General features: G+C 51.5%; 1 protein-coding gene across 1 annotated transcript; it reads right to left on the reverse strand.

Moving 5' to 3' along the window:
• Positions 1-630: 630 nt before the first annotated feature.
• PDZK1IP1 (PDZK1 interacting protein 1) lies at positions 631-7,746 on the reverse strand. The gene is made up of 4 exons (XM_051624849.1): positions 7,622-7,746; positions 3,771-3,879; positions 1,725-1,823; positions 631-1,195 (listed from the first exon to the last, which is right to left on the reverse strand). The coding sequence occupies exons 1-4, from the start codon at positions 7,686-7,688 to the stop codon at positions 1,123-1,125; spliced, it is 348 nt and encodes a 115-aa protein (XP_051480809.1). The 5' UTR covers positions 7,689-7,746; the 3' UTR covers positions 631-1,122.
• Between the last annotated feature and the right edge of the window lie 3,715 nt (positions 7,747-11,461).

Here is an 11,461-nt window from a genome sequence, read left to right on the forward strand (position 1 = left end):
TAGGGCACTTCGTGGCTCTGGGGTGGCACAAACACTGAGCAAAAAACCCAAATTCTCCTCCTTTTCCTCTCCTCCACACAGAAGCACTCTACACTTCCAGTACCTGAAGGAGTCTATAGGAAAGTTGGAGAGGGACTTTTTACAAAGACATATAGTGGTAGGATGAGAGGGAATGGTTTCAAACTGAAAGAGGGAAGATTGGATTTGACAGATGGACCACTTGGTGGATAAGAGATTGGCTGGGTGGCTGCACCCAGGGAGCTGTGGTCAATGGCTCAGTGTCCAAATGGAGGCAGGTGATGAGTGCTGTCCCTCAGGGGGGGTGCAGGGGGGTTGGAACTTGATGATCTTTAAGGTCCCTTCTAAGCCAAACCATTCTGTGACTTCATAATTCTGTGATTCATCCAAGTGAGGAAATAAAAGATGGATCCTACCCAGGAGGGAACATGGGACAGGTGGGGGTGATGACCTCTGTCTAACACCCTTCCCACCCTCATACTGCCCTCACGCTGCCTTCTCTGGTGTCCTTCCCTTCTTGAACTGCCTGAAGGCTGGGAACTCTTTGAGATGCCACAAAGTCCTTTGGATCATCAGCAAAATTACCCTCTTTGCTGTTCTATGGGCAACAATTTTCTTTATTGCTCACAGGGAAGATATGTACAGGGGAAAAGGTTTGTTCTGACATTTAAATTCATGGTGTAGGTCATAAAAAGGAGAGTGAAAAGAGAGCAGACTTTCCATCAGCAGCTCCCCAGAGGGCAGCTGAGGGTGCAGGGAGGTCCCAGGCACCCAGTGGGGACCGCTCCATATCTGGAGCAGGTCAGCAACTCCCTGGGACTGAGGAGATCAACCTCACCAACCAGGTGGGCTGACTGCTAGGCAGGAGGGGTGGCACCTCCAGACCTCTCCCGGGGAAGGATACCCACATGGACACCGGCCACTAAGGCAGAAGAGCGTGTCCCACAGGTGAGAAGGGAAAAGATTAGGAGATGGTGGTGCCATGGAGAGGTCCCTGCTGCACATGGGGGATGCTGGTGCATAGGGTCCCTGTGAAAATGCCCATCAGAACAATGGGAAGCCAAGTGAGAGGAGGAAGAAGGGTGTGGCTGGCCAGGGTGTCTGCTACATGGCGGTGGTGATCACCCTCTCCTCGGGCTCCAGGGTGTTCTCGTAGGCATGCTGGTTCTCTTTGGACCTGTGTCAGGAGGGAGAAGCACAGTGGTGAGCTCACTCCCAACAAAACCACGTTACCCAAAGCCACTCCTGTGGCCCTGACTTTGCTGGTGCCAGCTGTGTGTTGAGCAAGGGGCAGGCCTGGGAGGGCAAAAGAGATCCCCATGCCAGTAGGAGAGCCAAGTGCAGGGTAGGAATTGCAAGGACTCTTTTGACAGTCAACATCTGCATGGTGACTTATGGCCACTTTTGGTGGGTTCCTCTGTTTGAAAGGTGTGGTGTAACAAGAAAAATGTGGTGTAGCAGGTTGCAAGATAGTGGATGGACCATGGGACTCAGCTGTAGGGATGAGGAGAGGCTGGGGAGGAGGAGGTACTCCCTCACAGCCTCCTCCTTAACCCCTGAAGAAGATGAAACTCCAAAAACCAGGTTGCAGGGGACATGTAGGACCCCAAGTGGGAGATGCCATGGCTCTACATGTCTGAGCTGTCCCCAGGGGGATGGAGCAGAGCCTGGGAGCTGTGGGTAGAAGGTCTGAGCAAGTTCTTCACCTGAAGTTGGCTGCAGTGGTTACGTATCTCCCTTCATGGCCGTTGGACATGACAGTGTCCTGCTTGTCCTCCACGCTCACCACCGTCTCAACATTTTCCCTGGAGGGGGAGAAGAAGAGAGGAGCTGAGAGAGAGCAACAGAGAGGCTGTGCCAAGGAGCAGCTCGTGACAGTGACATTGCAAAGGAGGGAATGGCTCCCAAACCACAGAGATGATCAGGAACTTGGGCATGTGCTCCTGGACTTGGACACCCAGCTCAGCCCCCTTCCTAGAAGGACACTGTGAGGACAGACACCCTTGCAGCAGGTTTGCAGGGGCCGTGCCCAAGTGCCAAGTGCCTGCCCCTAGAGCTGGCAGCCAGCAGGACTCATTTGTCAATACCTGGGTTTGTTTTCTCCCACTAACTGGTTTTTCCAGTCTTCTTCCATGTAATCTGTTGCAAAATAGTCCCCTACTGTCCCAGCTGACACAGAGAAAAAGGCTGTGGCTCTGCTGAAGCTGCAGACCTGGCACAGGAGGGGTGTAATTGTGCAGGTCTCTGCAGCTGCCTCCTGGATGAGAGGCTGGATCCATTGTAAAAGGAGCCACGGGGCAGGGACAGGGTGTCTGACCTTATCCAGAACCTAAAAGTTCAGCCCTGGTGCAAGACCGTGAACTGAGTGGTCCTGGGAGGGTTTAGCCAATGTGGATGGGTGCAGGTCCACCCTGCCATCCCTGTCTGCTCCAGCACTTGCCTGAGGGCAATTTAGGAAGCCTTTCTGAAGAAGAGACTGGCATAAATAGGCAGTGGCTTGAGCTGAACGCTGCTGTCACAGTGACAGTGTGAAGGTGACAACACACTGAGGTGCTGGACCTCACTGCTGGCTCTTCTGAAGAGAGGCCAAATTAATTAAAACAAGCCACCATCCCTGCTCATGCCTTCCGCAGCATCCTCTGCCTTTGGGCTGGGAAGAGGCAACTGGGCACAGACAGAGGTGAGAAACACCGTCCCTGCCTCCTGCTGTGAGGGCTGGAGGCTCCTGCAGTGTGAGGACAAAGGTTTCCCTTTGGGATACAGAGACTGCAGTTGCAAATCAGATCATATATTAAAATAAATAAATAAATAAATAAATATATACACACTCTTTGTATTGTGCATTGGCCCTGAATGCATCCCAAGGGGCACCCCTTAAATGCATCTGGGGCTGAAGTCAAGCTGCTGAGCATCAGGGTACACCCCAAGTCCCCACTTCCTTGGCCTGCAGAGGCTGCAGGGATGCACAGACACAAGAAGACTCCAGCACCTTTGAGTGCAAAGCCCAAAGTGCCTGTGGTGATACAGAGGAACCGGGAATCAGGCTATAGGGCACTTTGGATCTTCATCCTCTGTTGATTTTTGTCTCAGATTCAAGATTAAGTTACTGCATCTTAGCCAGTGAGCCCAGGTGGGCTGAGCAGGAGCAGCAGCCTGTGGCTTTGCTTGGATAGCAGTGGGCAAGAGGTAACTGGTCCTGTACAGCCTTTTTCTGAGGCATAAGGGCACCTCCTTTTTCTGTTCTGGGTTGAGAGCATTGCCATGGCTTGGCTACCTCCCTCTTCTCCTGGTTCAGTACCTCCTGCCAACTTGGCCCTTTGTGCTCTGCAAGTGAAGCTGTTCTGGGCTTGTTTTGACATTGAAAAACTGCATCTGGGAACTGCACCCCCAAATCCATAGGAACCCAGGCTGAGGCCATCCCCCAGAGATGTGTGCCCATGGGAACCAGACCTGATACTGTGGCTCTCCCAGATTTCTGTCAGTAGCACCTAAGTGCTCTGTTTGGGGGTGCCCCTGCACAGGGAGCAGCAGGAATGGAGAGTGTACACTTGCACCTGGCAATAAGTAACAGGAGTGGAGACCAGGACAGTGAGAAGGGAACAGGGAGAGCAGGACAGGGAGCCTTTGCTCTCCATGCCTGGCAGCGATCACCCTGTTCCCTGTCCTGGCACTGAGACAGAGGCAGCTGGAAGTGACCCGTGCAGAGGCAGCTTAGCCCAACTAGGAACAACCCCCAAGGCTCCCACACTTACACTTTCTCCTTACACCACAACCTATTGACCACAAAAGCAATGGCCACCAGGACTAGGAACACAACCACTGCAATGACACCTTGTGACCATGGCTGGAGGCTGCCTCGGGCTGCAGAAAAGAAGAGGACATGAATTAGAAAAACATCTTCAAGCTTTGTCCACTCAGATGAGTTTCTCCCATTCAGCTTTGGCAATGTCCAGCCAAGAGCTCAGTCCTGCACAGCCAAGCAGAACATGTTGCCATTGACCCAGGCAGGCTGATGTGGGTGAGTGCAATGGAATAAAGTGCAGATAACAGCAGTTTTGCTGGTGTTTTCATGTGGAGTGTGGTGCCTTGCAGCTTTGGGCCCCATATATGCATACATACAGGGATGCAGTGGGGCACAGATGACTCTGGGAGGGGGGGATGAAGGACTGAGGGATGTGGCACAAGCATGGAGGGAGAATATTTACTCAAGGTGACAGGGAAAGAAGGCAGAGGGGTTTCACCAAGCTGTTTATTCTCCTTCCCCAAATGCCACAGATGTCATTCCTGGTTTATTTTCCAAATATTGCCTGGAAAAATAAGAACCCCACAACAGTGACAGTGTAAAATTCAATTGTCACTCTGCACTGTCACTGCAAACACTTGCAGGCATGGGTTTCAGTAAAATCTACCCTTCAACAAGTTTCCAGATCAGCAAACTGATTTATGACAGGAAATGGAAGGCTGAAGTGTTCAGAACAACAGCCTCCAGCACAAAGGCCAGGCATACTGGCAGGGGGCCAGGTGGCAAGACAGGGTGGTGATGGGGGCTGGAAGCTGACCATGGCATCCCTAGATCCCCCAGGTTGGGATGGCTTCACAAATTCATTTCTCTCTTGCTGGACCCGAGCAGTGATGTGGCCATGGACAGAAAGAAAGGCTGTGAGACATATTCCTGGATGTGGGAGGAACTCGAGGGCAGGACGATGAGAAGAGGAAACCTTGTTCCAGCCTCTGCTGGGAAGGCTGCTCCTTGCCTCCCACCAGCTTTTGTGCAATGGAGCACCTGGATGTATTCAAACCTGTCCTTAAGTGTTGCATGAAAACAAGCATTTGCATCAGCACTGACGGAGACCTTGTCCATGCAGACACACCCCTTCAGGATTTAGTTCTTGCTTTATGCAGGCACAGCTTTTCGTCTTTCTGCTGGTCGAAACACCAACCCTTGTACACAGATGAAGTCCCTCAGCATGGGCAGGTGGGGCAGCTGGAGGATGCTCCCCGCCAGCCCCAGCATCGGCCACTTGGACCCAGTCCCTGCCACCAGCACCCACAAAGCAGAGCTGCCCCAGGATGGGTGCATTGGTACTTCAACCCGACTCAGGAGCTTCATGCTATCTGAACATTTTATCTGTCTCACTGGAGACAAATCTCTGCTATAAAGGGCAAGTAATTGTTACTAGCAGCAATAAAGGTGAGCTGTGCACTGCTCTGCCTGTGTCCACACCTCATCCTGCCAACAGCCCTCATCTCCTTCCTCTGCTTTAGGGGACCGGCACTGTCCTTTGGTAAGACCCCCAGCTCCTTGAGTCTTTGCTGCAAGAGGCTTTTATTTAAAAGAACAAAACAAAACCAGAGCTAATTTTTACCTCTTGGAAGTGAAATCAGCCTGGCTGGCTGACTCACCACCTGTGCCAGTCTGGAAAGTGGTGGCACCCCTGGGCAGCAGCCCCTCAGAAGGAGCCACCAGCCCCCCATCCCCTCCTCCCTGCAGAGACACTGACCACGTTTACTGCAAGATCTTGGGGCCAAAACTCAAGTGGGAGGAATCTGGGTGGAAATTCCCTCTTGTATCAGCGTGTTTTGGCTGAAATCCCATTTCATTGGCACACTGCTGGTGTGGGGACTGGGGTGGCTGGGGAGGGGGGGGAACCCAGGACTTGGTCCCCTCCTGCCCGAGGTGATGGGTGGGGTTGCTCCTGTCCCTGCTGCTGGCAGTCCTGAACACACCTCTTGCCTCCAGGCTGAGCTTTGGCCCTCTGTGCTTCCTCCTTTGGTCTGCCCTTGGCACTTATCTCAGCCACATTTTTTTATTAATTGTGGTTTATTTTTCCTGCTGGGGCCAGGGTTTCCAGCCTAAGCTTAGGAGCTTATGGTTTCTGCTGGGGTTAAGGGAGTTCAAGGTCAACCAGGGAATCAAGTCAGCAATGAGTGAAATCGCCAAATTTGCATCTTACGATCTTGAAACAAAAGAGGTGAGAAGATAAGTGGTAGGAAACCTCCTCTGGGCAGCTGTGCTCAGCGGGTTCTGGACGTTTTTGCAAGCAAAACCTCACTCAGATGTCTGTTTCCACCAGATTTCAGAACATCCAAAGCCAAAAGGAAAAATACCAAACCAAAATCAAGTGGTTCTAGCTTGAAGAGACCACACAGAGCCTGGCTGCAAGGGGAGATGAGGGTGGCAGGGGGAACAGCAAGTGCCTCCAAATCAGGCCAAATTACCCTCGTGGGTGAGGGGAACTTGTGTGGGCATAAGAAAGAAGGAATGAGAACCAGGAGTCACAAGCTTGATAGCATCTTCTAGGGGAGTAAGTATCCAGATGGCAGCCCTGGGGAGTATTGTCTGGCTGGAGCCCCCCCAGAGCACATCTTGCTGCCGTGCCAGGAGGGGTGGCAGAAAGGATGAGTCTCACCTGTGGAAACAAGGCTGTGCTCCTGGTAAAAGGCTTTACCAGGGATTTCCCTCCGGGGCAGCCAGTCCCTCAGGCATTGCCACCTCCGCTCTGTTTCACCACACAGCAGCGATGGGTTTTTCCTCCACAACAGGATCTCCTAAGACAAGCTAAGCAATGCAGGGAGACCAAGGGAAGTGCCAGTACAAGCCCTTGCACATGCTGTAACTCCATCTCCGTACTCAGCAGGGAAAGACACAGTTCTCCTTTTTGATACCACTTCTCTGAGTGCTTGGAAAGCATCAGCTGGCCCCTGTCTTATCCCCTCTGCAAGGAAGCTGTACCAGAATCTGACTCCTCGTTAAAGGCTTTTTTTTGTTCTTCCCTCTTCCCAGGCAACAGCAAAACATTCAATCCTGCTGACAGTAGATACCCCAGACTGTTAAATCCTCAGCAAGCTGGTAAACAAATACAGGAAGAGATGTCAGGGATGGGGCGTCGGAAGGAGAAAGGGGGAGGGAATTTTCCAGGACTTTGGCAGCATCAGATGAGTTTTTAATTACTCGTCATTATTTCTAGCGTCAGGCAAGTCCTTCCACAAATTTCCTAAAAATAACACCCTAGCCATTGGAAGTTTCTCTAATAAGTCTTCGGGAAAGGAACAGGAGAGGAGTTTGCCCAGGAAAAAAATTGCTCTCTCACCTCAGCAATGATCAAAATTACAGATTAACAGGAAAATCTGTGAGCTCGGGGAGTGACCCAGCTCAACGCTTGCCCAGGGATGAGAGCAAGCAGAAAGAAAGAAAGAAAAAGAAGAAAGCCTTAAGAAAACAGATTACTCATCTCGGTGCACAGTCCTGCCCGAGGTGAAGCAGAGCTGCTTTATCTCTGCGTGAGCAGGAGAAATAAACCTCGGGTGGCAGTTTCAGCCTTCGGCAAAACAGGTTGGAAATCTCCTTGTCCCAGCTCCCTGTCTGGGCTCCAGCAAGATCTCCCAAGCCACCAGTCCTCATCGCCTGCTGTTGTGAAGTCAGAGCTGAATCTTGGGCAGGAGCTGGGATGTTTTGTCGCTTCCCGAGAAGCTCTTTCAGAGTTGTCCCTTGTTCCCAGAACCTCCCCACTGAGAAGCTCCCTCCTGCCCAGGGCTCAGCGCACCCTCCTGCCTCTCCCTTGCCTCAGTTTCCCTGGGCGGTCAGGCAGCTGCCTGCACTTACCTTCCTGGCAGGAGGCAGGCTCCGGGGCCAGGAGCAGTCCCAGGAGGAGGAGGCAGCAGGGAGACATGGCGTCAGGCAGGGCTGTGTGCTCTGGGGACACGGAGGAGCAGCCGGGCGCTGCGCTTGGACACCCTCCCTCCTGCAGGAATGAGCTCTTGGTCAATTATCAAACGCATTAACGAGGGAGGCTGATGCTCACACCTGGTTATTCAAATCCTGCTGCGGGAAGGGTTGGAAGGAGGTGCTTCTGTCTTTCTCCCTGCAGAGGCTGGAGGGGAATTTGGGGCATGGTGACATGGAGCTGACAGTCCCCTAAGGGCGTGGAAGGGGACTCAGCCATAAAATATTTGCACAGGCCCAGGAGGAAGAAAGGACACCCAGGTGGGTAAATCTGTCCCTGGATGCCCCCCAAGTCACCTTCCCTGCAGCAGGAGAGCCAGGGGCTCCAGCCATTCCCCAGCTCAGACATCCCTTCCCACCCCTTGGGACCCCGGGTCCTGGGCATGTGGGGAGTTGTTTGGCACAGCCCCCACACAGTTCCCTGCTCTTTTCTTTTCATCAGGTGTCATTAACAAGCCAACAAAATACATTTGTGGCTTAAAAACATCTGCTTAATCAACCATACTCGAAGCCAAGTACTGCCTCCCACCTCCCACACCTGTTGAATGGAGAGAGACTGTAAAACCAAGTAAACATGGTGTTCATTTTGTTGAGCCTTCAGAGCTGTTTCCAAAATTTCTTTGACACCAGAGGAGGTAGAAACATATGAAGACCCGTGGCAGATTGCAAAGCTGGCAGGCCCTTCACATCAGCTGGGCAGATGCTGCTGGATGGGGAAAGAACATGGCAGGCTTGTAGGTCCTGAATTAAGCATCTTCCCAGCCCATGGGTTTGGATGGCTGACAAACCCATCCCACAGGAAGAATAAAGCTATTTGGCTTCATGGCTGCACAACTTCAGTTACTCCTGAAGGAAATTTTAAAACCGTGAGCTGGTGATTTTACTGTCATTGTTCTCGTGGTGTGTCACAGCACCTCCGTAAGCCCAGCCCCACATCTGAGCCTGGTGGGTGGCCTCTGGGTCTGGTGGTTCCCTCTGCAGGGACCCTGCCTGGGCACTGGGTCCCCAGGCAGGCACCCACAACAGACCCATGCTCAGGAACATGCAGCACCCTCAGGAACACATAGCTGCCAGAGCAGGATTGCTCCTTGCACCCCTCCTCTTTCCCCTGGATCTAGAATAATGGAAGTTAACCCTAAAAACAACCTGGAGCTGGCTTGAACTGTACAAGATTGAAGGCCCATTCCTGGCTCTCTCCCAAATTCCTTTCCACCACCAAATCCCCACCCCAAAATGGGACAATCCCATTCCCAACCCTGCTAGTTTTTGCTTACGAGCTCTGTGGGGCAGGGACTCTCCCGCTGCACCCAGCAAAGAAGTGGCACAACAGGGACCTGCCCAGAAGGAGGCCTGTAAAAGCAATCTGATCCTGTTACAGAGAAAAAGGAACGGCTTGCAAAGAAATAAAAATGAGAATGAACTTTGGGTTCCCCAGGACTTGCTTCCATGTTATCTGTCCAGGAAAGCACGCAGAGCTTGCAGTCTTTTCTGCCTGCTTGTTGTTTGTCTTATAGCAAAAGCCCAGCAAAAAAATCTAGCTGTTTAGAACAGAAGGCTTTATCAGCAGTTCTGAAGTCCTGGAGAAGCTGATCCTGTGGCTGCCTTTGGAAAATTCCAGGTCTGAGGCATCTCTCTGATATTGCTATCCACCCCCAGTCATGCCTGGGGCTGCAGCAGGTTGATCATGGGGTTCCTTCTGGTCTTCCTCCACGTGTACTCCAGGTTGTCTTATCACCCCAGGGCTCTGCCCAGCCCAGCTCCTGGGACCCTGGGCAGATTTTCCAAGGACAGGGATGGCTCAAGGATACACCCATATCCTGTTGTGTGTTGGGGGGACAGGACATGACAGACCAGACCCCAAGATGAAGGCAGGGCTGCTGTGCCTTCCAGACAGGGGTCTTGCTGTCGGCTCCCTCCTGAGGAGCAAATAACACTTTACCATTGTGCAATCACACACTTATGCAAAAATTAAGGAAATGTAATTATTTTATTGCTTTGGGTTTGCTGATGAGGCCAAGGAATCAGTCGTTTGCTTATCTCAAAGCTCCCCTGTGCTCCATTGCATCTTCTTTAGCCCACGGCAGCTATTAGGAAGGTATGTGCTGTTGTGGCCCAAAGCTCCTGTGGCACCTGCTTGGGTGCATAATCCTGGGTCCAGCCTTGGGGGGGGATGAGAAACAGAAAATCACTGTAGTGGCAGCAGCCATTTGCAGGGGCAAAGTCCAAAATTTCAGCAAATAATTTGCCATCCCCTTTCTCCTTTTGTCCTTCTGGCCATGGCTTGGGAGCTGCAGAGATGAGAAACAATGTCTTTCTCCTGCAGCAGGCTGGAAATCTTGCTGTCTCTCTCACTTAAACCTTCAGCATCACCCAGGAATGGTGAATCAAAGCCCTACAGCTCAATTTTACAGGTGAGGAGAAACTGAGGCACAGAAGGGCAAATCACCTTGTGCCACCTTGGCAGCATTTAGTCAAACCCAAGTGGATCCAGAGCCAGCTCATGGCTGAGTCCCGGGGACCCATGTGAGCACTTGCCTGTACAACAGGTCTAGCACAAAACAGGTGCTGGAATTTCAGGATTTAAGCTGATATCCTCAAAACTGGCAGGTTTTTTTCCCCTGCGAAATATGTTGATTTTGGGGCAAAATTAACATTTGCTCAAAGCAACATTCCTGAGCCTGAAATGTGTTCCTGGGTGATATGGCTCAGAGCACAGATGCCAGTTCCTCTTCAAAAAAACATTGTGGGGCTCTGTGTTTTAATGGAGGTTATTTTTCTTTCTCCTTCACTTCCTTCCTCCCTCCTTCCTTCCCTTCTTCATCCTCTCCATCTCCTCCCCCCCCAGAAGTTCCATAAAAATAAAGAAAATACATGAGAATGAGTCTGAACAACCCCTAAAGAAGACATTGCATTTTTCCTAGGGAAAAAAAAAAGAAGTCATGATTCATTTGCTGTTTCAATAGGTCCTCCAAAAAGAAAAGAAAATTTAAAAAAAGACAAACAAACAAACACAAACTGAATTTCTAATTGCTTATTTCAAAACCAAATATTCCTTGCTTGCCCCAGAATTCTTTCATTTCCCATCCACACTGGCTTTCAAATCCTGCCTGGGATGAGCACTGCCAGGGGAGAGCCAGGAGCTATGACAGTTATGAAAAGGGTCTGGTGTGCCAGTGTGGATAAACAGCAGCAGAAAAAGGCAACCCGTACTCAGGCTTTTTGTTTATCAGTACTTTGTACAGCATTTCCCCTCTGTAAAAATGGCTTTAAACAGCAATTTGTTTTCTTATTTGTGTGCTGATGAAAACACCACTGGCAGGGGTGTGGAAAAGGGGCATCACCCCTCACCTGCCCCATTGTTCCTCCCCAGCAGCCCAGGGTTCAGCTGGTCCATTTGTTCTCCTCCTGCACACACACACAGGGTCACAAAAGAAAGCCACCTCTCCACGTTTTATTAGACCATTCAAGAGTCCCCCAGGGCTGATGCAAATCACAAGCCTTGGATGAGCAGCAGAAAGAGAGGGGGGTGGCATGATGGTGGCCATGATCCCTCCAGGACTCTCATTTGGGGAGGATGGAGATTTTTTTTCCCCTTCTCCTCCCAAGCAGCCTGGATGCTCTGACAGAGTGAGCCAGGACCATTCCCAGCAGGACACTTGCTGGGAGCTGGTACCCAGCAGCTGAGATCGGGCCCAGACATGGCACCAGCATCAGGCACCA

Source organism: Apus apus, chromosome 7, assembly GCF_020740795.1.
Source record: "Apus apus isolate bApuApu2 chromosome 7, bApuApu2.pri.cur, whole genome shotgun sequence".
NCBI lineage: Eukaryota > Metazoa > Chordata > Aves > Apodiformes > Apodidae > Apus > Apus apus.